Source organism: Spermophilus citellus (assembly GCF_964194105.1).
Source record: "Spermophilus citellus genome assembly, chromosome: 3".
Lineage (NCBI taxonomy): Eukaryota > Metazoa > Chordata > Mammalia > Rodentia > Sciuridae > Spermophilus > Spermophilus citellus.
This window is the reverse complement of record NC_138184.1, coordinates 77,085,478-77,113,300: the sequence shown is the minus strand read 5'-3', so window position 1 is coordinate 77,113,300 and position 27,823 is coordinate 77,085,478. Positions and strand designations below refer to the sequence as shown.

At 51.1% G+C, this 27,823-nt stretch overlaps 1 protein-coding gene across 7 annotated transcripts in view; it reads right to left on the bottom strand.

The window, feature by feature from the left end:
- The window catches only part of ACACB (acetyl-CoA carboxylase beta), a 125,411-nt gene that overhangs the window by 4,300 nt on the left and 93,288 nt on the right, over nucleotides 1-27,823 (bottom strand). For 6 of the 7 annotated variants that reach the window (XM_081286015.1, XM_081286016.1, XM_081286020.1 and 3 more), the window contains 18 exons: nucleotides 25,506-25,562; nucleotides 25,226-25,267; nucleotides 24,054-24,269; nucleotides 22,436-22,591; nucleotides 21,409-21,612; nucleotides 20,087-20,242; nucleotides 15,398-15,520; nucleotides 15,027-15,296; nucleotides 13,224-13,321; nucleotides 12,226-12,346; nucleotides 9,938-10,048; nucleotides 9,354-9,497; nucleotides 8,783-8,903; nucleotides 7,459-7,555; nucleotides 5,883-5,979; nucleotides 5,272-5,407; nucleotides 4,172-4,349; nucleotides 2,746-2,858 (listed from right to left, as the gene is read on the bottom strand). In XM_081286015.1, the coding sequence (XP_081142141.1) occupies nucleotides 2,746-2,858; nucleotides 4,172-4,349; nucleotides 5,272-5,407; nucleotides 5,883-5,979; nucleotides 7,459-7,555; nucleotides 8,783-8,903; nucleotides 9,354-9,497; nucleotides 9,938-10,048; nucleotides 12,226-12,346; nucleotides 13,224-13,321; nucleotides 15,027-15,296; nucleotides 15,398-15,520; nucleotides 20,087-20,242; nucleotides 21,409-21,612; nucleotides 22,436-22,591; nucleotides 24,054-24,269; nucleotides 25,226-25,267; nucleotides 25,506-25,562 (2,440 nt within the window). The remainder of the gene's footprint in view (nucleotides 1-2,745; nucleotides 2,859-4,171; nucleotides 4,350-5,271; nucleotides 5,408-5,882; nucleotides 5,980-7,458; nucleotides 7,556-8,782; nucleotides 8,904-9,353; nucleotides 9,498-9,937; nucleotides 10,049-12,225; nucleotides 12,347-13,223; nucleotides 13,322-15,026; nucleotides 15,297-15,397; nucleotides 15,521-20,086; nucleotides 20,243-21,408; nucleotides 21,613-22,435; nucleotides 22,592-24,053; nucleotides 24,270-25,225; nucleotides 25,268-25,505; nucleotides 25,563-27,823) is intronic. The other variant, XM_081286017.1, reaches the window with a different exon arrangement.

Sequence of the window (27,823 nt, the reverse complement as noted above, 5' to 3'; positions counted from 1 at the left end):
TTTCTCCAAGGCATGTTTTTGGCACCTGTGTTGACTATCAGATGACGGCATCCGTCTGTCTGTCTGCTCTCCATTGCTCTTCGTGTCTGTCTGGATGCTGCTGCCATGCGTTCTGGTACCGCAGCTCCGTGGGGCACCTGGAGGCCCAGTGCTGGGATTCCTCACACCTGCTCTTCTGGCTCAGGACTGCCTGGTTATTCTGGGTCTTTTATTCTTCCAGATGAATTTTAGGACTGTTTGTGCGGCCCTTAGTGAAGAATGTCATGGGCATGGCGGTGGGGACTGCACTGAACCTGTGTAACACTCAGGGCTGTTTTGACTGTACTGATTCTGTCTACCCAAGAACGGGGGAGAAAAATCTTTCCCAGCTGCTCCTCCAGCAGGATGAACATCCATAATAGACAAAGAACTCCACCCTTACCACGAAAAACCGACCCGATTGATAAACAGGCAGAAGAACTCAACGGATTTCCTCAAAAGAGGCAACACAAATGGCCAACAAATACATAAAAAAAAATGTTCTACCTCCCTAGCCACCAGGGAAATGCAAATCTAAACTACACTGAGATTTCACCTCACTAGGATGGCAGTCATCACGAATACAAACGATAATACACGCTGGTGAGGACCCAGGGAAAGGGACACTCCACGTTGTTCGTAGGACTGGGAATCAGCACAACCACTCTGGAAAGCAGTATGGACAGTCCTCAAAGGACTAGGCAGGGGACCACCATACGACCCAGCTCCCACTCCTCAGTATTATCCAAAGACCTAGAATCACCACCCTCTATGTGTCCCTCTAGGGACACAGGCATGTCAGTGTGTACAGCAGCACAGTTCACAATAGCCAAGTTATGGAACCAACCGGGTGCCTGTCAACAAATGGATGAATGGGTAAAGAAAATGTGTAAGGAGTTCTACTCAGCCATACAGGATGAAATGATGGCCACGGGCAGTGGCTCAGGCCTGTCATCCCAGCAGCTCAGGAGGCTGAGGCAGGAGGATGGCGAGTTCAAAGCCAGCCTCAGCAACAGTGAGTCCCTAAGCAACTCAGTGAGACCCTGTCTCTAAATTAAAGTACAAACTAGGGCTGAAATGGGGCTCAGTGGTCAGGGGCCCCTGAGTTCAATCTCTGGTATGCCCTCCCCCCTAAAAAGAATGAAATGACAGCATTTGCTAGCAGATGGATGCAACTAGAGAACATGGTGCTAAGTGAAATCAGCCAGACTCAGAAAGTCAAGGGTCAGATGTTTCCTCTCAGATGCAGAAACTGCTGCAAAATAAGGGAGGAGGGGACAGAAGGGAGAGGAAGGGGACTGAGGGGGAGGTGGAAGGAACGGGAAGAGGGAAGAGTGGTGGAGAGCAATTGACCCACTGCTCTGTACGTCCATGAAGAACCACCATGAACGTCCCCTCAGGCCTCTCTATAGAGCACTGATTCCAAAACCAAGAATCAACAGGAGGAAGCCCAGCAGAGTAAAGGGAAGGGAAGGGGGAGGGCAGAGAGGGAAAGAGGACGCACTGGGGACTGAGGGGCCAGCTGGGCTCCGTGCAGGTGTGCTCATGTTGAAACAGACCCACTCTTGGGCCCCACTATGATGCACTAATGAAAACGTTAAATAAATAGGATTTTGTCACCACAATTCTAACTCCAATACTTTAATTGTTATACTTTGTGCTAAGAAATAAATTCACAGTGGTGTTATAGGTTCAGCATCCCTGACCCCAAAATCCAAAATCCAAATGCTGCAAAAGCTAGAGCTTCTAAAGTGCCGACACGATGTCACAGTGGAAAATCCTGGACCTCGCGGCACAGGTCACCATCAAATTGCAGGTGCATAACGACATGCATAAATCACCTTCAGGTTTTATACATAAGGTGTCGAGGAAACGTAAATGAGTTTTGGGTTTAGATGTGGGTCCCGTCCCCAAGAGACCTCATTGTCCAGATGCAAATATTCCCAAGTCCAAAAAAATTGCTATCTGGAACATACCTGTTCCCAAAGGATAGTAAACGTGTGTGTGTGTGTGTGTGTGTGTGTGTGTGTGTGTGTGTGTGTGTGTTAATGTTAAAATAATTGACTTGGAAATACAAATATTTGGAAGAATCTCACAATTACCATCATTGTGTTTGGTGTGTCTTTACTGCATATTTTTTTTAAAGAGAGAGAGAGAGAATAGATCTTTTTTGTAGATGGACACAACACAATGCCTTTATTTTTATGTGGTGCTGAGAATCGAACCCAGGTCCCTACTGTGCTGGGCGAGCGCTCTACCACTGAGCCACAACCCCAGCTCTTTACTGCATTTTTAAAAAAATATTATTTTAGTTGATGGATTTTTATTGATTGATTGATTGGTATTGGTACCAGAGATTGAACTCAGGCCCATTCGGCCCCTGGGCCACACCCCCAGTCCTATTGGTATTTTATTTAGAGTCAGGGTCTCCCTGAGTTGCTCAGGGCCTCACTTGTGCTGAGGCTGGCTTTGAACTCGCCATCCTCCTGCCTCAGCCTCCCCAGCTGCTGGGAGGACAGGCGTGCAGCACGGTGCCTGGCTTGGACCTTTACTTTATTCACTCATTTCTCTGCAGTGCTGAGATTTGAACCCAGTGCCTCCCACATACGAGGCAACCGCTCTCCCCCTGAGCCGCAGCCCCAGCCCTCTTTCTTGTTCATTTTTTAATACATTAGAAACCATCATGATGGGACTGGCTGCCCCCCTCCCGGCCCCCGGCCCCCTCACCTAGCTGCTCCACGAGCTTCTTGTAAGCCGGGTCAATGCGCCTCATGGCCTTTACCAGGTCTTTTCTTCTGAATTTAATCTCTACCGTTCCCTCGGGCTCCAGAACGCCCCCCCTGTAAAAAGAAGAGGCAGGAGTGGGTGGGTGCAGGCATTGCCAGCAAGCCCCAGCTCCTGGAGGTGGAGGAAGCTCAGGGTAAGGGAGCTGGGAAACCTGGGTGTCGGCTCTAACACAGATCTGCTGTGTGCTCTCGGGCAAGTCACTTTCCCTCTCTGGGTTTCTGTTTCTATACCCAGGGAAGGGCTGAACCAACATCTTAAAATGATGCTTTCTCAACTCTGGAGAGCCATTGAGCTGCATTTCATAACTCTCTCCGTAACAGCGTAACTCCCAGCACGGCCCTTTGTGACTTTCCCAGTTCCTGCTCTTCTAGAGTCGGGGCATCGTTTCTGAGCCCTTTAAAGCTTAGAAGGAGTGACAGAGCCCAGCCTGTCCTGTGCTGACAATCCCTCATCTCCAACCTCCCCACTCACCCCTCAGCCTACCTCGCCCCCTTCTGCTTTGGATCGGTTAGAAGCCCTAGGAAACCGACAGGCAGCTCTGAGCTTCCTAGCAGCCAGAGGGAGAAGTTGATTGAATTTCAAGTGAGGTACAGGATTCTGAGTCTTCCTCAAGGACTGGCCTCAGGAGCCTGCCATGAGGGTCTAGGCATCGTGAAGACAGGACAGGGCTGGCTCACTGGACATTGTGACACAATACCCAACAAAATGCCTGGCTTGTGGCAGGAGCTCAGTGACCGCTCAGTGAATTAAGGAAGGAGGAAGGAGTGAACACAGAACGGGGTGCCCACATTTGGGGAAGAACCACTCTTGAGGACTTTATGTCCGACACAGCAGGTAGCATAAGGTGTTCCCTCTGAAGGCCTCGACCACCACGACAGGCACTCCTACCACATCCCGTCTGAGAGCCCCTGGGATTTATTTCTCCTGAAGAAAATGCCAAGGTTTCTCCCCCACAAGGAACAGGAGCCCATCATTCAGGTCTTTATCTGGTCACGTGTTCCGTCAGGATTTCCCCATCCCAGAGAGGAGTCAGGCGTTGTGACAGACCCTGGGCCCAGAAACTAGCCTCAGAGCCTAGGGGGAGAGGCAGAACTCATATTTCCCTTTTCCTCCTGGCTGCCAGGAGGCTCCTGGGCTTGGGTCTTTCCTTTAATATTTCATTTTTAATTATGTTATTATTTTGGTATTTCCTTTATTATTTTTCCATGGCAAACTTCCTTGAGGATAAGTTACATAAAAAGAGACAGTATCTCTACCACCTATGGGTTCCAGCTGTTGAGAAAACCCACTCCCATGCTGCTTTTGCCCCAGTTCAGTGAGGGACCTCTGTCTCCAGGAAACTCCGGCTGATGGAGTGACCACCCACCTGCTCTCTCTGTCCGCGTACATCTCTATGCACAGGGGGTTGATGGTGGAGTCGAGGACCACCCAGGAGCCCCCGCGCAGCTCCGCGTGGGGCGGGATGTAGATGAGGATGGGCTGTGTGTACTGCCTGAGGCCGTCCACGATGTAGGCCCCGAACTTCAGCACCTGGTCGTACATGTCTGGAAGGCAAGGCCACCCGCCCGCTTAGGTGACCGGAGGCCCCCGGCTCACCCACACGCAAAGCCCATAGCCAAGACGGTCCCTGGGTCCCCAGGGAGCAGGGTCAGCTGGGAGGCTTGGCGAGCACTGGGCTGGGAGGGGGTGCCGACCAGGCATAGACGGTCCCCTGAGTGGCAGTGTGGCCCTGGACAGGCCAGTCACCCAGTGTGGCCCGTGTCCTCACCTGTAAACAGGCACCGGAAGCAACTCACCTCTGAGACCCCTGCCACCCTGTGTGGCCAACACAGAGAGCCCCCAATCCTAACGGCCCCTACTCCCCTGCCCTCACCTCCCACCAAGACACACCCTCCAGGTACCCGGGCACCCTACACGGTGACAGTAATGTCACCACCAATACGCGCACCTTGTGCATGGGAACCTCGCTGTGGCCCCGAAAGGTTGGTTCTATTTTAACTCCTTGCACAAAGGAGGGAAACTGAGGCTCAGAGAGGTTGCCCAGCCAGCAAGGATGCACAGCAGATCTGCCTCCCTCCCATGCCAGCCCTTTCCTCTGCATCCCACTGACAGCCACTGTGTCTGGAGATGCGTGGTGCTGAGGGAGCCTGCACAGCCCTAAGGTCACCTGAGGCTTGGAGCAGCCCCAGGGAAGGAGGGTGGGTGCCTGTCCTTCTCATCTTACCAAGTGGGGAGGTGACAGCCAGGCCACCCAACCTCCCCACCCTGCCACTCAGATGTGACCTCTAGGAAGCCACACAGCCTCTGACATGTGGCTGTTCATCTATAAAAAAAGGGCGGCGTTACCTGAACCACCTCTGGTCTCCAGGAAGAACAGCTAAGGGGACAGCGGGGGCAGGACGTGCAGAAGGCGCTGCCTGGGGACCAAGGCTGCAGTGACCACATGGACGGGCCAGGCGGCCCTACCTTTCATGCCCCCGGAGAAGCCCCTCCAGTTGGCAAAGATCAGCAACGGCAGCTTCTCACGGTTGAAGTCCTTGATGACCTGGGCGGTTTTGTAGGCTGAGTCTGGGAACCACACCTGGCCCGCCTGCTGGGTGATCTGGAACACGGACAGCCCGCGTCACATACCCCGAGCAGCAGTGGCCCTGGGTCACTGGGACCCCAGCCCCAGCCTGTCCCTGGCACCAACACTGGAGCCAGGAGGCTCAAAGCTCATCTGCCTCATGTGATACTCACCAAGCAGCAGAGGGTCCCCCTGTCCCCACATCTAAGCTCAGAGAGGTGCCAAGCTAGTCAAGGCCACACTGAGACCCTGCAAAGCAGTCCCCCACCCCCGGGCAGTTCCCACTGTGGGCTGCAGCTGATGGCGGAAACAGCAGTGGGGGCAGGGCTGGGGGAGGGGGCTCCCCAGGACCTACCATCCCCCCAGAGGTAGCAGACACACTTCAATGGAGGGGGCCCCAGGGACACTCCCAGCCACCCAGGGCCATGGCCCTTGCTTCCTAGCCTCCGGGCTGGGATAGCGGGACCCTCTCCTACCAGTAGAATGACGCCCAGCAGCCACAGCCCCTCACCTTGGCCTCAGAATCAAGGTTGGCAGGGTCTGCAGGGACCGCCATCTCCATGGTCCGCGTCTCCACGGCGATGACTCCGACGGGGATCCCCCCCAGCCTGGAAGGTGAGCACACGTGAGCTGGGCACCAGGCAGCCCCTGGGCAGACCTCAGGGTGGGGACCAGGGTGCACCAGCCCTGGCTGCAGGTGTTCTGGGAGTGGGGACAAGGCCATGTGGAGTAGAACGCCGGTTTCACTCTGGTGGATTAATAGATAGCAAAAAAAAAAAGCTCCAAGAACCTGGCAAGCTGGGGGTCCAGCAGATGCCCATGCCCTGTCGGGTGAGGGGCCATTGGGACTGCAGCAGCTGGCCTGAGAGAACTTCCTGTGACAACAGCTGCACTCCTCACCTGGACTGTCCCATATGGCAGCTCACATGGGCAAGGAGACACCCAGGTGACCTCTTTCATTTAAATTCTAACTTTAGACATTTTTTTTTTTTTGGCTGGGGATTGAGCCCAGGGCCTTGCACATGCAAGGCGAGTGCTCTAGCCCTGAGCCACACCCCAGCCTTAAATTGCCCCTCCACCCATCACCTGCAGCTGGTGATGACCACAGCACAGAGAAAAAACCACCTGTGGAGAGGGCCAAGGGACACTGAGCCTGATGGAAACTGAGCTCAGGGGTCACCGTGACATCAGGACCGTCACCTCGTACTGGTGGCCACCCCAGGTCACGTGCTTCATGGGGACGTTCTCGTTCACTCATGCAATGACCCTATGGGCAGGTGGGGGATGGCCATCTCTGGACCAAGGGCCTCCACGTGGAAGGAGGCGTAGATGTCATCTCCAGTTTTTATGAAAAATGCATTTAAAATAAACACAGAGAACGCAACTTCGCGCCCAACCGTGCTTAGGATTTTAATATTTCTTGTCCAGGAAGGTAGATAATAACTATGACAGGGACACCGCCACGAGAGCGCCCTGCGTGGCACTTCCGGTCTGTAACGCACTGCTGCGTTGACTGCCACGGAGGCCCTCTGGGTAGGACGACCACCCCATTCTACAGAGGAGGGCGTGGAGGCCCAGAGGCCTGTGGACGTAGCTCCACGTGCTGCCAGGGATCTGAGTGGTAAGTCATGAGGGCTCCATGCGGGGGAAGGTCCCCAAAGATGAGGACCACGTGGCTAGAGGGGACGCTCACTTGAAGCATTCAAGTGTTGATGGCTTCCGTCGGCCGTGGTGCCCTCCAGGGGCTCCTTACACGGAGTCAGAGTGTTGAGGGTCTGAGGTTTTCCAGAAGGGTACCAGGGCCACCTTCTGAGGCCCAAAGGGACCCCACAGCTAGGGGACTGAGGCTAGGGACAAGGTCCCAGCCCCAAGAGCAGCTGGCTGAGGTGCCTCTGAGGCCACAGATGAGAACAGAATCTACGAACGGCTTCATCATCCAGGAAACCTTTGGCCAAACTGGGTTTCTTCTTCCAAAAAATCCTGGGGCCAAGGAGGAGGCATCCCTGGGGACCCTGGGATGCTGGGAGTCCCAGCGCCTGGCGAGGCCAGGGGTTCGCAGACTGCTCCCGTCCTGTCATCAGGGTTACCTGGCTCGTCCCGTCACCACTGTCTGGGCCCAGGGCGCCATGATTTCCTTGAAACTGCCCTGGTCAAAGAAGCCACTCTGCCAGGTCCCCTTCAGAGCTGTGGGCAGAAGACAGGAGCCCAGGTGGAGGGGCTGGTGACACCCCAGGCTGGCGTCCTCAGTCTGAGGACAGCCTGACCTTGACCTCAGAGCCCAAATGCCCTTTTCTCCCTAAAAACGCACAGCTCCCCACCACTCGCCTCCCCAAAACAAAACAGCAGCAACAAAAGCCACGCTGCAAAGACAACATGGAGCCTGTTCAGCCCACGTGGAGGGCCAGCCGCCTCCAGCTGCGGTGATGCCAGGTGCCCAGAAAGCCAAGCCTCAGGCCCCACCCTCCTGCCCAAGAGCACGCCTTCCGGGCACCTCTTTCCGGAAGAGACACAGCCCTGGAAGACACCCCTGAACTACAGCCTGGGAACCACTAGGCTGGGAAGAGCCCCCCACGTCCCAGAGTAGGATAAAAACAATGTGACATCAATGCCACTTCTGGGAAGGAAACAGCAACTTCAATCCACAGCGTGGCGTAGGTGGCTTCAGTAATGACAAGAGGATGCAAGCCTGCGGGGAGTGTCTCAAGCTGCAGGCGTGAGCGACGGAGGCTGGTGCCGGGCACCAAGCAGCCCACTTGGGCTCTGTGGCAGGGCTGGTCGGACTCCACGGAGCAAGGTTCCAGCACAAAGTGGCTCATTTCTGAACCGAGTCAGACACGGGCCCTCTGTGCTCACAGGCGCAAGGGCCCCAGAGGAGAGCAGAGAGGGACGCAACCACAGAGATGCTTCTGTTGGCCAAAGGGTCACGTCTCTGCATCAGCACACAGCTCAGTGAGCAGAGCACATCTGCAGGGAGCAGCAGGTGGAATTCGACACCTGGGATACGGTGACAGGTGTCAGGGGAGCTCAGCTTTCTGGTCCATTCTGGTTGCTCAAAATGTAATGACATACCTCCAAGAGACAGAGCCATCCCCTTCAGAAGAGGAGAGAGGTGTGTATGTGTGTGTGTGTGTGTGTGTCAAAAAGGCCAAGCTGCCCATCCTGGGAAACTCAGAGTCCCCTTCCATTTATGAGCCCCAGAAACTACAGCTGTTTCCAACACTCATTGGTCAATGACTCCAGAAAACCATAGAGTAAAATCTCCATCCCCCAACTCCACTAGCCTCTCAGCTTAGGGACATCCCTCTGGGATATAGGGAAAAATATCAATGCTTCTACCTTCAGGCTCTTTTATCTCAGGCCCAGAAAAGAAACCAAAGTTCCAGGTTCCTGGCAACACACTTAAGGACTTACTTGGGTGAGGCCTTCCAGCAAGCATCCACCGGGGGTCGTAGGGGGCTCTGGACGGGAGAAATTCAACTTCTCTGTCAATAGGATCAGTGGGTGTGATGATAGGGACCGGGCTGAGGTTATCCTAGAAAAGAAAGCCGTCTCCAATTCAGTCTCCAGGGCTTCTCAGTAACACCCGTAGTTTTTTGCCTCCGACTACGATTATGCCTGGTTATGCAGCAATAGCCTCTCACTCGGGCTTTGGAAGCCAATTTTCTGGTTGGGAAATGCCAGGCAAGGGCTAGCTCTATGGATTCTTTTGAAATCCAGTTTCAGGAGTCCTGAGTGCATTCCACCATTCAAATGGATTTGATGAAGGTGGGGAGTGAAGGTCATTCCTTTTTAAAAAATCATTATGATTCCACCAAAACAGCAACCAGCAGCTCGCACAGGGCTGGGTATCAGAGAGGCAGGCGGGAGGAGGGAATGAACCCAGCCACATCTGAAGGGCTTCCCACCCCCCCACCCTCCACACCACCCAAATGGGCTTGATGATAGACTCCTCTAGGCTCTAAGCCCAGGGGCGATCCTGCACCTTTGGCATATAGGAGAGCCACTCCAGGATGGTGTAGACCCCTTCAAAGTCATCCGGCACGGTAATGTGGGAGACGCCATTGAAGTGCATGATCTGAACACCGCCCAGCTGGTTGTTGGACGTGTAGACCTCTCTTCCCAGTACCTGCTTCGACACACGCAGTTAGCAAAGTCCTGCGTGGCCAGGGCCCCTTCCATCTGTTGGGAATCACCTTGCCGAGAGTGGGTCTCAATCCCGGCTGCACGCGACAATCAACCGGGAGCTTTCAAACCCTTTGCCACCCAGCTCGTACCCAGACCAGTGACCCTAGAACCTGATGTCAGGAATCATTTGTCATTGTGCCTTGTCCAGTTTCCTACAAAGCATCTTGCCACTTCAATATTTTTTAATGTAAAATAGTTCCACCAGAGGAGCTTAAAACTTATTTTATTTTGGCTCAGAAGGCGCCCAGATAATTACAAATTGGAACAACAGCTCTCACATGGTAGGAATGAGACCTACCGGGAGAGATTCCCCACCAGAGGTCGATGGAATTTTTAAATGACCCTTGGCCCCCCGACCCCCCGCGGGGCCCCTTGGGTCACCTTGTTGAGGGCACTGGCCCCGGTGAGGATGATGTGGGAGTTCTCCACCTGGATCACCCGCTGGCCCAGCCTCACCAAGTAGGCCCCGATCCCGAGGGCGCGGCAGGTCACCTGTGGAGACAGGGCCCCTTCTGAGTCCCACAGGGTGGCATCGCCCTACCCCTCAGAGAGGAAGGACTCAACAGCCTGCAAGGCACAAATGCAGGTCACCTCCTGGACAAGGGCAACCTGATCTGGGGCCAAACAGCAAAACCAAAGCTCATTCTTGGAGCCGCTGGTTGGGTGCAGCTTGGTTTCTGCTGTCACGTGGGTCTTCAGTGTCCCTGGCTGGCCATATGGGAGGTTAGCAAAACTTGAAGAGGGAGCGAGCCTGGTGGGAGGGACTTGGGTCCCTAGGAACACACCCTGAAAGAGGACTGTGGGACCCCAGCCCCTTCCTCTCTCCCTCTGGCTTTCCAGCCATGAGGTCAGAGAGATGTCCCTCTGCCACAGGCCTTCACTATGGTGTGCTGCCTGGCCGCGGTCCCAAAGCCAACTGATCCTGGACTAGACCCTTCTAAACTGTGAGTCAAAATGAACCTTTTGGCCTGGTAAGTTGATTTTCTCGGGCATTTGCTATCCTGACAGAAAGCCGACTAGCAAGAAGAGGAGGGGCTGTAGGGAGAGCAGCAGACAGGATGCTGGGATTCAGCAGCTCTGGGCAGCTCCTCTGAGCTCAGCCGTTCACAAGGGATCTCGTTCTCTTGCCCTGACACAAGGACATCCAGGAGTGTGAGCAGAAACTGAGGAAATCCAGATAGGGTCTGGAGCAGGCCCACAGCCCTGTGCCACGTCTCCTTCCTGGTTTTGATAATCACTGTGGCAGGTAGGATACTGTCAGGGGGGAGCTGGACAAATGGCACCCGTGAATTCTCTGTACCACCCTGTGGCTTCGGATGAGTCCTAAACTGTTCGAAATTCAAACAGATGGGCTATTCATGTGTGCCTAGGAAACAAGCCTGAAAAAGACTCACGGCCAACTTGATTTTCTAGGTAGAAAATGGAGCTCCAACACCGTGTGTAACAATAAGGCCTTGAGTGACAGCTTACCATTGAAGACACTGTCAGTATGGCTATGAGAAGAAGCAGGGGACGTTTTTTGGAAAGGTCATGGGGGGGTGTGTGGGAGGGGGAAATATTCATTTTATACCAGTTAAAGTCAGGTTAAAGGTTTTTCTAAACCCTTAACACCTTTAAAATAAGAAAAGATTGCAGGGCTGGAGCTGTGGCTCAGTGGTGGAGCGCTCGTCTCACATGGGCAGGATCTGGGTTTCATCCTCAGCACCACATAAAAATAAATAAACAATGTAAAGGTATTGCATCTGACCAAAAAAATAAATATTAAAAAAAAGAAAAGATCGGACCCTGACTCAAACAAACCAACTACAAAAGGTAACTGTTAAAACTGGGTTCTGCCAGGGTTGGGTTGGAGCTCAGTGGTACAGCACTTGCCTAGTGTGGGTTCGATCCTCAGCACCACACTGAGAAATAAATAAATAAAAATAAAACAAACAAACAAACTGGGTTCTGATGGGCACCCAGTAGTGCCTGTGATCCTAGTGGCTCAGGAGGCTGAGGCAGGAGGATGTCGAGTTCAAAGCCAGCCTCAGCAAAAGTGAGGCCCTAAGCAGCTCATTGAGACCCTGTCTCTAAATTAAATACAAAATAGGGCTGGGGATGCCCCTGAGTTCAATCCCTGGTACCAGAAAAAAAAAACTGAGTTCTGATATTAAAGAACTGTGGGTTTTATTGGGTCGTATTAATAGGATTGAGGTTATATAAATGAGGGAAAGATTCTTCTCCATTAAGGGTCCACCCTGAAGCCCATTATGTCCTATCGTCCCATTTATGGAAACTGAGCGACAAACATTCCACTTAGGTAATGCTGAAATAAATCTATTTTGAGAGTTTTATTCTTTGGAGAAAAGTAATAGGTGATAGCATTCACTCATATTACTAATGACAGTAAATCACACAATTAGATTGTGATTTCCACCTGTTTTAACGCAGTGTCCGTTTTGTAGAAATAGTCACAGAACTGAAAACTTGGGTCTCAACGGGCTACTGGGTGAAGAGACCTGCTAGGAGAGTTGGCTTTAAAACACTGTAAGATGGGTGCAAACTAGGAGTGGCTCTGTGTGGGTCCCTGGAGGAGCTGCGTGATGTCACCTAGGGCTCACAGCCAAGTCCCTCGACTTCTGTGACAACCGCATAGTTTCTGTAATAGAAAAGAGATCGAGGGTGCTCACCATGCTGATGGTGACGATCTCTTCGTAGGCCAGGGAGGACTCCCCAGCAATCATGCCCGAGCCCCTCAGGTTCTCCACGCCCAGGCCGTCGTCCTTCCCGATGATGTCGGTGATGACGTACCTTAGGAGCCAAGCGCGGGTGAAAGACTGAACTCTGTCCCCCCAAAGTTCAAGGGGGGGTGTGTGTCTCCCAAGGCCCCAGAGCAGGAGGGATGAGTGAGGGAAGGGACTGGAACAGGTGACAGGGAAGCAAAGGGCAAGGACCCTCAGGTTTGGCACTAAACCATCTAAAGGTCAAGTTCAACAGATGTCACCCTCCCCCAACCAACGATGTCTGCTGTCCAGGGGCTCTCGGCGACTATCCTCCCCACCCCTCACTGCTCCAGAGCAGTCTAGACCAGCTTTTGGTCTCCAGAGAGGTGGGGGTCCACAGTTCATGATCGACCAACCAAGATCTCATGGCCACCTTAAAACGAGAAGTACCAGTTAGCCAAACCCTGTTAGGAAGTCACAGAGCACTGTGGTGGGTTAAGGGCTCTGAGAAGGCCCGCAGGAAGGAGTTATTAGACCCCATTTCACTTGGAGCTTCTCAAAACACTCTTGACTTTCTTAAACTTAATTGACTATGGAAATTTAAAAAAAATGTTTTTAAAGTTTTCCCCCACATATCATTCAGAAAATCACATCTGGGAAATACTCTGGTCAACCATGAAGACAAATAAACAGGATTTTCCCCGAAAAGACAGGCAGGAGCCTCTGACACCCTCAAAGACCTGACCCTTGCCTCTCACCCGTTCCTTCCCAGATTACCACGGCACCAATTTGGATAACTGGGGGATAAAGGGAGCCTCTAGCTCCTGGGACATCATGGGAATTGAGAAAGGGGACCAACAGCACCCACTGGAGGGTACTGCCTCAGGCCTGGAGGCAGAGATGGACTCCCCGTTACGAGCGGAGGTGACCACAAGTGAAATCAGGGGCCCTGGTAAGTCACTCACCTGGATTCCCCGCCCTCCTCGATGTGCTTGCAGTGGACGGAATTCAGGGCGCTGATTCTGGTGTAGTCTTGGGGCGTCAGGTACAGGTATTTGAATCCCTTAAAAACACACTTCAGTGAGCCTGTGAGCCCATCCCCCGCCTCCACGAGCCCCTGCCGTGTTTTCAAGGCCAGCACCACATGGACGTTAACAACAGGACATCCAGGAGACCCTGTCAGAACCCTCCTGTCAACATGCAGCTGCAGCCTGAGGGTCGGCTCTGGCTCAGCACTTCCCACCGTCCTACAGCAGTCTCACCACCCCCTGGTTGCTCCACTTTTCAGTATCGCTCCTCCAAGAAGCCCTTCCAGGTATTCTTTCTCCCTATTGCTAACCTCCCCCAAGAAAAAGCAACATTAACGATCACTGTCACTGGGTATGGTGGCAGCCGCCTGTCATCCTAGCAGCTTAGGAGGCCAAGGCAGGAGGATCATGAGTTCAAAGCCAGCCTCAGCAACTTAGGGAGGCCCTAAACAGCTCAGTGAGACCCTGTCTCTAAATAAAATCACAAAAAAAGAAAGGGCCAGGCGTGTGGCTCAGGGGTTGAGTGCCCCTGAGTTCAATCCCTGGCACCAAAAATAAATAAATAAAAGATCAACCGCTGTGCCCTGTTTGTGCACCGTGTGTGTTGTACACACAAGTTGACCATCCCTTATCCAAAATGCTTGGGACCAGAAGTGCCACAATTCAGATATTTTCAAATCTTGGAATATCTGAAATCTCAGCCACATAACGTCTCAGAGATGGAATGGGAAATTCTTCTGTTTCATGTGGCCCTGCACACACAGGCCGGAGGGAGCACGATTCCACTTTTGAGGAACTTTGTGCTTTTCCATCAAGAGGTTAGGTGTGGGAGCTTCCTGGTGGCATCCTATCCATGGTCAAAAAGCTTCAGATTTGGGATCATTTTGGATTTGGGATTTTTGGATTAGGGATGGTCAACTTCTACAAGAACAGAATTTTTTTTTTCTTTGCTGTCCCCCAAATGAATTTTGTCCCCTTGGTGGAGGGAGCATTTCCCCAGCCTCCAGTTGGGAAGGGCAGGTGTCCCCTGTGGTCTCAGATCAGGACAGGTGAACTTTTCTCCCATTCATTCTGCCTTTTATTGCAATGGGGTCTATATGTCCCCAGGTGACATCTAAGAGCTTCCTGAGCCCAGGGACGGTGCTTTCCCTCACTCACACATTCAGGAGAAGCTCAGCATGCACCGGCTCAGTATTAATCAGCTTGTTTTCATTATCGTCCCTCCGAGGGGCCTGAGCTACTTCGTCCTAATCCCAGCGACACTGGTGGACCATGAGACTCACACGGGCACTTTGTCTCTTGGTGGGATATGTACTTCAGACATTTAAAAGGCTGGGCCTTTTTATCTGTCATCTTCCAGGTGCCATCAGCCCCACACACCATAGAGGAGAGGCCGGACATCTCTTGTTTGGGGTGAGGATTTTTTTCAGACTGGAAGATTTCCATAGATAAATGGGGTATCCTGGGCTCGGACCCAGGTCTCCACACAGAATTCATTTCTGTTTTGTTTACACCGAGGACTCAGAGGCTGAAGGTGATTTCATTCCATATTTTTAATGCACCTGCCTGTTGACCATCACTTGTCCTGAGTCAGGTGTGGAATGTTGCACTTGGGGTTTCAGGTGGGTACCTCAAAAAATTTTGAATGTTGAAGCGTTTTTGATTTCAGGTTTTGAGCTGAGGACGTTGGCTGGGTACCAGCTAGCCTGCCCCACTCCCCACCCCAGCTCCCAGACATACCTTGTGGGGGTCTTCGGGGTCCACCCAAGCCACCTGGAACATGTGCTTGATCTCTTCGGCCAAGCCGATGCGGGCCCCGCTGTTGGCGGCCAGGTAGATCTTGGGGATGCCCTTGGCCCGGGCCATCTCGGACGCCCTCAGGTAGAGAAGATCCTCCCCGGGGCCAAAGGACCCAATGCGGAAGGTGATGTCGTTGCTGATGACAATCACATCCCGGCCTTCTGGATACTCCTGGGTCTTGAACCTCATTTTGAAGGCCACCATGCCCACCTGCAAGGGACACCGGTGCATAAAGAAAGCGTGTTCTTTCTTCCTAGGAAAAGTCTTAGAAAGGCTGATACGGGCCAGTAGCGGGCTCTGCCAACGCCCACCTCGTTTCCACCTGGCAGCCGGTTCATCTCCACCATCTGGCCCTGAGAGTCCAGCACTAACTCCGTGTAGGTCAGGATGTCTTTGGGGTACTTCTCCGGGGAACCCCACAGTTTAAAGAGAGCCTGGGAGAGGGGAGAAAAGAGGAAAAACAGCATCGGTGAAGAGGTACTGTCCTTCCCGGTTGTCACAAAAGAAGGGTGAATTTCCTAGTTCTTTCTCCTTTTTAATCATAAAACATTTAAAGCCTACCAGGAGAAAATAAAAAGCATGCAGAATAATAAACACCTGGTCCCTGTCCAATGGCTTAAATCTTTTCATATTTGCTTAAGATTTTTTGGGGAGGTGGGGGCAGGGCCTTGCTATGCTGCCCAGGTTGGTCTTGAACTTCTGGATTTGAAAGATCCTCCTGCCTCAGCCTCCTGAGAAGCTGGGAATACAGGTGCACACGCTTGTGCCCAGCTCTGCTTAAGAATTTTTTAAAGAAAGAAGATAGAGTCCCTGGTGCACCCCTCCCCCACCTTCCCTCTCCCTTCTTCCAAATCCCTGCAAATCATTATCCTGAATTTAGTGTCTACCCGCCAGCCCTGGGTATGCTTTTAATTTTACTTTATCATACATGCATACATGTATGATGTGGAGACACATGATATTATTTCGTGTGACAAACTTGACATAAATGGTATCTCACGAAAACCCATCTTTCTGCAACTGACTTATTTTACTCTCCATTACACTTGAGATATTTATAATAGTGGTACATTTAGCTCTGGTTTATTTCACAATCCCTCTGTCACAGTTTTCTGTAATGGGAATATAGCACTATTTATTTATATAACCCTGCTGAGGTCGTCCCCAGGTATCCAGCGCTCTGTGTTATCAATAGTGCCATGGTGAATTCTCAGAGCCTCTTCTTACAGGTGAGAGTTTCTCCAGGTGTGTGTATATGTCCATACACAGGTAACACACACACACACACACACACACACACACACACACACACACACACACACACCTAGGAACTTCTGGGCCTCAGGCACGTGAAGCTTTCACTTTACTTGATCCTACTGTACAGCTCCCTGAGTTTTTGAACCCCTTAGAAGCTCAGCAAGACTGGGTAAGAGCTCCTCTGTGCCACATCATCTCCAACGCCTGGTTTTGTTGACTGTTTAAATGTTTACCCACCTGCTGGCTATGAAACCCTACGGGTGTCTGACCTGCGGTTCACCCACTCCTAGTGAGAGACATGCCTTTGAGCGTCTGCTGACCACAAGTTTCTTTTTCTCAAGATTCCTGTGGATAACCTTTGCTCCTATTTGTAAAAAAATTTTTTTAGTTATAGATGGACACAACACCTTATTTTTTTTACTTATTTTTTTATGTGGTGCTGAGGATGGAACCTAGCACCTCACACATACATGGCAAGTGCTCTACCACTGAGTCACATCCCCAGCCCTTTTTCATATTTATTTAGGTCTTATTTATTTAGACAGCATCTCTAAATAACAAGACAGGGGTCTCGTTAAGTTGCTGAGGCTGGCTTTGTACCCTCCATCCTCCTGCCTCAGCCTCCCAAGCCAATGGGATCATGGGTGTGTGCCACCTCACCCGGCAAGTTTTAATTTTAAGTTTTAATGTGATTCAATTTATGGGTCTTTTTCTGTGTAGTTTATGCTACACACAAACTGATTTCATGTGGCTTTAATCCTCTTAAATTTATGTTTTTTTATCAAATTTGCTTTTTCCCATTAGGTAGCTAGAGCTCGCCCCATGCCCATGTGCAATCCCACCTCTGGGTCCCGTGCATTAGGAGTGGGTCTGAGTCCAGGCTCTGGGTTCTGTCCCACTGGTCCATCAGCTCAGCTCCAGCCCAGGGCACCACATCATTCTAATTACTGCAGCTTCAAAATAAGTCATGACATCTGCCAAGGTAAGTGCGCCTGACTTTGTTCTTTTTCAAAACTGCTTTTGCTATTCACAAGCTTTTGTTTTTCTATGAATACTTGAGGCTCAGCTTCTCAAACTTCACCAGAAAACTCTGGAAGTATACTGAGTTTGTTAATTTGAAAGGAACTAACACCTTCACAATATTAAATAAAGCTCCCTAGCATTTTTGAGCATGGTATATCTCTCCATTTATTTAGGTTTAAAGTATCTCAATGAAGTTTTAAAATATACTTCATAAAGAAAAATTTCTCTTCTATGCTTTTTGCTTGATTTATTCCTGAGTTAACTTAGAGTTAGTTCATTTTTTAATTATTAGTGGTACGAGGGATTGAACCCAGGAGTGCTTAACCACTGAGCAACATCCCCAGCCCTTTTTAATATTTAATTAATAGGCAGGGTCTCACTAAGTTGCTGAGTCTGGGTTTGAACTCATAATCCTCATGCCTCAGCCTCTGGAGCCACTGGGATTATCTGAGTAAGCCACCAGGCCCAGCTAAATCACTTGATCGTGAATGGTATTTGTTTCCCAAGTTCATTGCATACTCACTGCTGGTCTATAGGAAGGCAGTTGACTTCCTGTATATTGGTCTTGCAATCTTGCTATATATTCTCTAATTGGTTCTATCAATTCTTTTGGATTTCCTATATAGACATTTATATCTTCTGCAAAACCCACCATCTTGCTTTTCTCTTTCTAGTCTTAATACCTTTTATTTCTTTTTTCTGATTATTTCACTGGCCAGGAACTTAGGTTAAAAAAAAAAAAAAAGTGAAACAGAAGGGGTGACAACTGCTATTTTTTGTCCTCGATCTTTCTTTAGAGAGAATGCTGACATTTCACCATTATGTGCTATTACTTTTAGATTGATAGCTTTTATCAAGATAAACAAATTTTCTTCTAGTTTATTAAAACTTTTCATCATAATAGATGTTTTTCAAACCCTTATTTTTGTACCTATTGAGAAATTTTAAGTTTTTTTCTTAACCTAGTAATAAGATACATTGCATGAAGAGAGTTCCTGATATCAAATCACATATGTAATCGCAAGACAAAGCTAACTGACCTAAATTTCTTTTTAAATTTTTTTAGTTGTAGATGGACAGAATACTTTTATTTATTCACTTATTTATATGTAGTGCTGAGGATCAAACCTAATGCTAGGCAAGTGCTCTGCCACTGAGCCCCATCCCCAGGCCTATTTTGTATTTTACTTAGAGATAGGGTCTCACTGAGCGGCTTAGGGCCTCACTTTTGCCGAGGGCCTCCTGCCTCAGCCTCCAGAGCTGCTGGGATGACAGGTGTGCACCACCACACCCAGCCTTTCTTAGAGTTTTGATAGAAATTGTTTTAAAACTCTCTGAGCCAAATTTTAGTGGGTAGATTTCATAAACTATTAATCTGACTGATTTGATGCTCATAATCTATTTAGATCCGATTTTCTGTTTCCTCCCTAGTCAGTTTTGGTAAGATGTGCTTTCCTTACATCTAAGTTCAAATGCATGAGCATAGATTTCCTCATGATGTAGTCAAGCTCCTTCCCTGTGGCCCCTGAGGTCACAGGCAAAAAGATACAATGGCATCCTTCAACAGGAAATTTCCCATTTATTAAGCACCTACTGGATACTTGCATTCCTCCCACAACCTTGTAAGGTAGGTACTTTTCTTATCCTCATTTTACAGAGGAGGAGGAACTGAGGTCCAGAGAGGTCAAGAAACTTGCCTAGGAAAAACAGGAAACCAAGGACCCATCTGGGATCCACCAGGCCTCAGTGGCTCTGAAGAGCAGCTCTGCCTTCTGTTGTGATCCCCGGCCTGACTCACAGGCCTCAGCAGGAAGTGACCCTTGCTGCTACAGCGGAAGGTCCCTGACCTCAGATCCAAGTATGTCCCTCACAAGGCCACGGAGGGATAGGAAGACACTGACGTCACCCACATCAGCACGCTCAGTCTGTTTTACAGGGTTTTCTTCATACAGAAAGGCACAGGAAAAAGTATTTGAAGGAAACACACTAAATTGTTATTTTGAGCATCATACATAATTTCTCTCTCTCTCTCTCTTTTTTTTTTTGAGTCAAGGTCTCGCTGTGTCCCCCAGGCTGGCCTTGAACTCCTGGGCGCCAGGGATTCTCCTGATTCAGCCTCCCTCCTGCTGAGACTCCAGGTGCACACCACCAAGCCCAGGGCCCAGAGCATGTTGTAAGAGTAGACTAAACAATCCTCAGAGCTGGGGCTGGCTGGGGCTCAGCGGCTGAGCAGTCACCTAGCACGGGTGAGGCACTGAGTTCGATCCTCAGCACCATGTAAAATATAAATAAATAAAATAAAGTTATAAAAAATATATTTTTTTAAAAAAACCTCAAGATCAGTGACCCCAACCTCTTCTTCCTCTATTTGGCTTTAGGGCCTGGAAAGTAGCAGTTGCTTCATAAATGAGCACCAAAAAAAAAAAAAAAAGAGGAGGAAACATGTAAAAATGTTAAGCAATCTGTCACAGAGTGTGGAATGATGAGTTCCTTTTCTTCTTCATTCTTTATTTTTTTTTTTTTGCTAAAGTTTTTTTTTTTTTTTTTTTTTTTTTTTTTTACTATATCATTTTATCACGGGGATAAAAATCAGCTTTATTTTTTGGGAAAAAAGAAACACTATGCAGTCATGAAGACCCTGTTCAGATGGGATCTCACAAGTACAGCCGAGTTGGGGACGGGTCCTGTGGGGTCAGGGAGAGGCCCTGGGTGGGACTTGCCTGCCTGAACAGCTCGGGGAAGTCGTACACGTAGGTGGTCCCCAGGGACTGTGCCTGGAAGCGCTTGGCCTGAAGCAGATCCTTGGTGACGTAGGGGGTGTTGATGAGCATCCCGTGGAGGTTCCCTTGTTTGTCCCCAAAAGAGTGGAACATGATCTGCATCAGGAAGAAAGGACAACAGTGAGGGAGACGGGTCCCCAGGAGCCACCTCCTCCCGGGTACTTCCACCCAGCCTTCAGGGACAGCTCAGGGCAGGGGGCACAGCAGGTGTCGCTGGAGGGACCTCCTGCTTGGGAGTGTTTGTGTTCTCTTCTTCACCAGGGGGCAACCAGAACAGGAGGACACGGGGACAGCTCTGAACATGAGACTCCTGGTCCCAAATACGCAGGTCTGACAGGCCCAAACACAGCCCAAAGTGCTCACAAAAACTGCTGATTTGAACCAGATGTGCACTTTTTAAAAAATATTTTTTAGTTGTAGGTGGACACAATGTCTTTACTTCCTTTTTATTTGGTGCTGAGGGTGGAGCCCAGGGCCTCATGGGTGCCAGGTGAGCGCGCTACCACGGAGCCCAGCCCAGCCCTCAGAGCTGCATTTGAGGGGCTGGTACTGGGCCCATGTCAATCTCCTGGGTGGGTGACACACTCAGGGTTGGCAAAGGACATCACTGGGAAAGGTTTTGTGGTTCTTGTTCTGTACCATTTTAGCAACTTTTATTCTGTCCAGCCCTGGGGGTTCAACCAGGGATGCTCTACCACTGGGTATACCCCAGCCTTTCTGTTCTTTATTTTGAGATAGTTCTTTTTTTCATTTTGAGACTGCCAAGGCTGGCCTTGGCCTTGAACTTGGAATCTTCCTGCCTCAGGCTTCTGATTACAGGCTGGGATTACAGGTGTGCAGATTTTTTTTTTTTTTTTTGCAACCTCTTGAGTCTGATGATTTCAAAATAAAAATATTCAGATATACATATAATGGCAGTCAAAAGGATGTCTGATTCACTTTCCTGGAGCCTGTTTGATAGAATGGTGGGGAAATGTCTGTCTGCCTAGGTGACCTGATGTCCGGGCCGCATCATAACTAAAAAGAGCCTCCGCGTCTCATCCAGAGGAGGGCTGCGGGGGGACTGGGCTTTGGAGATCTGGGCTCCTGCCCAGGAGGCCTCACTGGGAACCGCCCGTCATCCCAACCTGGAACATCACAGACCTGCCACAGTCCACAAGGCCAGGCAGAGGGCCCCCAGGGGTCATTTTAACCTGCCTTGGTCCCCAGCAGCCTGCCTGGGCTTCGACTTGGACCCCCGTGGTCCACCCCCTGGGCCTTACGTTTCCGGATCTGAGGTCAGTCACTTCCTTGTAGAGGCTGATGTCCAGGTAGTAGCCCGACTCGTTGGTGATGAACAGGCGAATGGGAACGGCGCTGCCAGTGGAGGTCTGGCGGATGTTGATCTTGACCTCGGCCTGCAGCACGCGGAGCTTCCACAGCCGGCTGCCGTAGCGCATGACCATGGAGCGTACCGACTCCTCGATCTGCCCCGAAGCAGAGCAAGCCCTTTCAGAGGCCATCCCACGCACATGCTTGCAATGGCACCAGTGGCAGTGGGCAGTGAGACACTGACCACCTGGGACCCGGAACCACCGGGCAAAATATGAGCCATTAGCAACCCTGCTGAGTGTTGAGAACCCAGGCTCTCACGTCCTCCTCTGTGCACAGCAAGGAGCCTGTGTGTGTGTGTGTGTGTGCGCGCGCGCGATGCTGGGGACGGAGCCCAGGGCCTCGTGCACGCTAAGCAAGTGCTCCAACACCAACCCCCCCCCCCGCTACAGGCAGGAATCTTTATCCCCCACTGACAGGCGGAGGAGACGGGGGCTGACAGGTGACAGCACATGGTCCCATCTTCCTGTGCTTCAGTTTTCTCCTGGAAATACGAGGACCAGTGGGGTCAGGGGTCTGGTGGCCCCTCTGCACCCCACAGGTGCGCTGGGATCCTTCTCATCCCAGGGTCCCCACCGTAACAGTCAGCCGAACAGCTCAGCCAGACTTTGGGTGGTCATGGTCCCCAGATCCCACCCCATCCCCTGCAGATCCTGAAACCCGGGAAATTCTTGCAAATTCTACTGTGCAAGGTGTCCCTGGCGTGCACGTCACCCTCTCGGCCAAGGGTACCAGGGTGTGGCTAAGCCGCAGGCCCAGCAGGGACCGTAGAAGGCTGGCTCTCCTGGGATGACAGAGGCTCGGGCAGGGACATCATCCAGGGCCTCAGGTCTCAAGGGCCAGGAGACAGAGCTCCAGAGCCACACGGTGGGAGGAGCCCAGTGAGAGGGACCCGCAGTGAGAGCCCCAGGGCATGACCTTGGAGGGGTCCATGATGACGGTGGGCACGAAGTTGAGGAAGATGTGGTTGCAGTCGGTGCGCACGCTGGTGTTGTTGAAGGCCACCTCCAGCTCATCCATGGCCTCGAGGAGCAGCCGCTCGCCCTCGTTCTGCAGGTACTCGAAAGAGGCTTCCTGGAGAGGGCGAGGGACAGCGGATCAGGACACAGCCTTGGGCTAGAAATTCACCCTCGGAGAGGAAACGCTCCCCTCCTCCAAGAGCCCCGCGGAGCCCTGTCCCCTCGCCCGGGCTGCAGGGCACATCCGCCAGGCTTCAGCTTGCTGTATCTGATGCGGGGACATCAGGGCAGGGTGACTGGCCCTCCCAGGGCTGTCATTCCTAGAGATGGCCCACGACTGTCCAGGGAGCAGGATTATTACATGTAAATTGACCCAGAGCCCAAACCAAACATGGCCTTCACTGGCTCACAGCCCAGGCCCCGTCCACCGCCCCCCTCACAGCTGGGGCCAGGACAACTAGGGGCAGCCCTGTGCCCTGCCTGCTGGGACCAGCCAACCTGCGCCTCCCTGTTCCTTCCTTCCTTCAAACCCCCCCACACACACACAGAAAGTTTTCTGCCCACTTTTTCTCTTCACTCCTTCAACCACCTGACCAAGGCCAGTGCTTGCCCTCGTACCCCCCATGGTGGGCCAAGGCCCTTCTTAGGATGTTGAGACACTAGCTCTCCAATGACAGTCACGTCCTGACCTCTTGGCCTCACCATTCCTGAACAATGATAAAGCCCAGACATCTCGTCCACTGAAGGGGCAAAAACCTGAGATTGACTCAATATCTGTCAAGAAGGAACCGGTTTTAAAACAGATACCATAGCCAGGTGCGGTGGCCCATGCCTGTCATCCCAGTGGCCTGGGAGGCTGAGGCAGGAGGATGGCAAGTTCAAAGCCAGCCTCAGCAACGGCAAGGCGCTAAGCAACCCAGTGAGACCCTGTCTCTAAATAAAATACAAAATAGGGCTGGGGATGGGGCTCAGTGGTTGAGTGCCCCTGAGTTCAATCCCTGGTACCACACACACACTCACTCACTCTCGTCCATGTAAGGCTGTCGCACACACCATGGATCAAGGTCTGTAAGTAACTGTCCATAGAAAAGGTGACAGTTCCCAGATGATGTTGCACCCTGAGCTCTGGAACACTGGAGCCCTGACTTTGGGTGGAATCAGGTTTGGGAAGAGTCACCCACAGGGCCAGCCCCTCCTGGCAGAATTCTGGGTCCTGTCACTTGATCTTTAAGAAATAGTGTTCAGGTTGAGATTTTTACAGTATGATCATGGGTTATTTTTCGAAAAGCAAGAAATAATTCAAAAATGATCACTCAACAGCAAATATAAGAAGTTCCCTGAATGAACCAGTCTCGTTCTGTCTCCTCAGCTTTCATCTCAGAGAGAACCCCACCATCAACACAGTGATCCAAGAGCCCCTGCTGGACAAAGTAGGCCACCTGCTGTCCACCTCCTGCCACAGCTGTGTCACATGGGCAGAGCCATGTGCACCCAGCATCTCCAGCTCACAGCAGGAGCTCGGGAAGGGAAGGCCAGGGCCTGAGGGACCAAGGATGCAGAAATGCTGCAGCCCTTACCTTGGTGATCAGGTCCGAGTGCCTGATGATGGCGCGGATGAAGAACCTGTGGTCCGTCACTTCCGCCCCCTCCTTCACCTTGGCAGCGCCCAGGTACAGGTGCATCTTGTGGTTGGCGCAGGGCACCGCCGTCAGGTCAAAGTTACGCATGCGGCTGAGCTCCAGCTGGAAGGCCAGCGCGGGCTCCAGGTGGCGGTAAATGCGATCTTCTGCAAACTGTAGCCACCAGAGAGAGGGCGGATGAGACAGACAGACACACACACCCGCACACACAACACGGCATCTGACGTCAAAACTCCTTGCCCTGTGGTCCAGGCCCTCTCCTGCAGACCACAGTGCTCAGGGATGTGATATTCATTGTGTCCCCTAATTGTGAACGGTCCCCAAGGCTCCTGAGATTTGGGGTTTTGCACAAAGTGTTGCAATTCTGGGGTTCTGGGAGTGCCTCTTGGCTCCTGGGGGAGCCGACTGGTCCCCAGCACCTGCCAGCATGAGGAGGCCACTCTCATGGCACACAGTACTCCTCAAGATGTCACTAACCCAGGTTTCTGGGTGGGAATTGATCCCCAAAAGGAAGCAGCAGGGCTGGAGATGGAACAAGAGGAAAAAATGAAGAACCTAAAAAAAAGTTGGGCTTTGGATAAATCACAATGCAAAACACTAACCTGCTCGACTAGGGAGCAGGAAACACCCAAGGGCCAGCCAGACGCGGCCTGTTGGGGCTGATGAACCACACAGCTCCCGGCTCACCCCTCAACCCTGCCGCCTCTGCCTGAAGGCCACGGAGACAGCAGGTGATCGAATGCCTGTGTGGCTGCTGTGTTCCAATAAAACTTTATTTATACAATAGGCAGCTGGTCTGCAAGTCATACCTTGCCGACCACTGGTCAGGAAGAAGATGAGGAAAGAAGGCTGGAGAACTGTCTTACTGAGGACCACAACAAACATGACAACTCAGAGAAGGTGGAAAGAGGAGGAGCCCGAGGGTCTGAACTCCCTGCAGGAAACATGGGGTTCTCATGGGAAATATAACTCCCCTCAAAAACTGGAGTCTACACAGCAGTTGCCATGTTCTAGAAAACGAGCAGGCCTCGAGGACTGGGGACAACAGTCCTCTTCAATATCAAAGAAGCCAGTTGTGGGAGCACACACTTCGCTGCTTTGGTTCATACCTCATCTCTTGCTCTGAATGTGAAAAACTTGGGAAATTCTTTCTGCAAAAAGAAACCCACAGAAAAGACGATTAGATCAAACAAGACTCCATGAACTATCCTCTCTCTTTATTTTGTGATCGTTAACAATGAACCATTTTGCTTTCAGGATGAATCGTTTGAAAAGTGTTTTCTAATAACGGGTCGCTTCTACCCCCACCTACAAAATATGGACCAAAATAAACTCTGAGGTTCAGAGAATGGAAAAGACTAGCACAGAGGACCTGACAGCTGGACTGACCTCTTGGGCGATCAGGAATGTGATTCTTCGGAGTCCGTAATCCACAAGGATATTTTTCTGCATTAAAAACCAGAGACATGATGGAATATTACGTGGCCATAAAAAGGACTGGCGGGCGGATACGTGTTACCATGTGGCTGAACCCTGTGAGTGTGCGCAGTGGAAGAAGTCAGGCACGAAAGACCCCCTAGTTCCATGAGAATGGAAAATCCCGAGTGAAAACATCTGCAGGCACAGAAAGTAGATCAGCAGTTGCCTGAGGCTGGGGTGTGCAAGAGGGCTTGGGTTGGGAGGTGATGGGAGTGACTTAATATAGGGGTTGTGATTTTTTCGGTACCAGGGACTGAACCCGCGGGCACTTAACCACTGAGCCACACCCCCAGCCCTATTTTGAATTTTACTTAGAGACAGGGACTCACTGAGTTGCTTAGTGCCTCACCATTACTGAGGCTGGTTTTGAATTCGCGATCCTCCTGCCTTAGCCTCCGAGCTGCTGGGATTACAGGTGTGCGCTACCACACCTGGCTGGTATGCGGTTTTTTTGTTCATTTGTTTGTTTGTTTTAGGAGGTGGCGGGAATGAAACTATTCTTCAATGAACCATGGTCGTGGTTGTGCAACTCTGGGAACTCATTACAAAGCACTGAACTGTACACTTTTGATGGGTGAACTGTGAACTGTGGAATTATATCTCAATAAAGGTGTTACAGGAAGAGACAGGCCAACGTCATGCCTCTTGTAAATACGTAGGATTTGCATTGGTCAATGACACCTCGACCGAGCTGGGGAAGGACAAGCCGGGCGAGAATGCCCAACACAGGAGAGCTCAGCCTGCTCTCATTAAAAATGCAGGAACAGAGGAACTAACTGATGGTGTCAGAGGTGGGGACACAGCCAGCCGTCTCCGGGGATGGTCGTGAGGGGGAGCGGACACGGGACAGATTCTGGGAGCCGAGAGGGCCCATTCATGATCTGACACCGATCCCACTGTGAAAGCACATCAAGCCATGGGCATCTGTGACTTTTTGCTTTCTTATTAGACTCCGACAACAAAAATAATTACACAAGAAAGTGAGAAGGCGTTCCCTATTGCTCCTTCAATAAAATCAGTACTGTGATGCAAAGTTCTGTGGGGAAGCCAGGTGCGACGGCGCACACCTGTCATCCCAGGGGCTCAGGAGGCTGAGGCAGGAGGATGGCGAGTTCAAAGCCAGCCTCAGCAACGGTGAGGCCCTGAGCAACTCAGTGAGACCCTGTCTCTAAATAAAATACAGAATAGGGCTGGGGATGGGGCTCAGGGGTCGAGTGCCCGAGTTCAATCCCTGGTACCCAACAAATTTAAAAAAAATTTAAAAAATAAAAGTTTTGTGGGGAGAGACAAGAAAACAAGGCTATTACTTAATTTATCAACCTGGTAAAGAAAATGATCAGGGGAAATGGACGGCCCTGGCCTGTTTCAGAAAGAGATAAACTCACATACAAATGGACAAGGGAGGAAAGCAGGTTGGAGAGAGGACATTCAGGCTTTACAAGGAAGACTCAGCCTGTTCACTGGTCCTCAACCACGGCCAGGTGCATGTATGCTTACTGATGTGCACGCGGGAGTCGGTGTACAAACACGCACACACACAGGCTGAATGTAAAAATGTCTGATTCCTTAATCACACAGCCAGCAGAACAAAGCTTCTCCTTTCCAATGGCTGTGGCCCTTCCAGTCCTCCTCTCTTTGGTGCGATACACGTTTAGCGTGTGCCTGTCTGTACTCGATCTCCGACGTCTCGGAGCAACCCCATTCCTACTCCTCGTGCGACTCCGAAGCTGTCTGCAGCTGAGGCCCTTGAAGACACCCAAGGCCAGCGTGAGAATATATTCTAGGGGTGGCCACATGCTTGCAAAAGCCACCCACAGCTATTGTCCTACTCAGTCATCCACATAAGGGGCATTTTTAAATTGCAGGTTTCTTGATGATTCCCATAAAACAGCTCTCGCTCCCGGAGCCCCAAACTATTTATTCAGCCTGTCCAGGCTCCTGATGGGCTAAGCAGTGTACATCCTTGGAATTTTAACCACTGTGGCTTCCTGGGAGAGAGAAATGCTGGCCCTGTGGTACAGGTGAAGACATCTAGAATGCCAGACGTGGTGGCACATGCCTGTAATCCCAGCAGCTTGGGAGGCTGAGGCAGGAGGATCACAAATTTGAGGCCAGCCTCAGCAATTTAGCAAGGCTCTAAGCAATTTAGCAAGACCCTGTCTCAAGATATAACATTAAAAGGGCTGGGGATGTGGCTCAGTGGTAAAGTGCCCGAGGGTGCCCCCCAC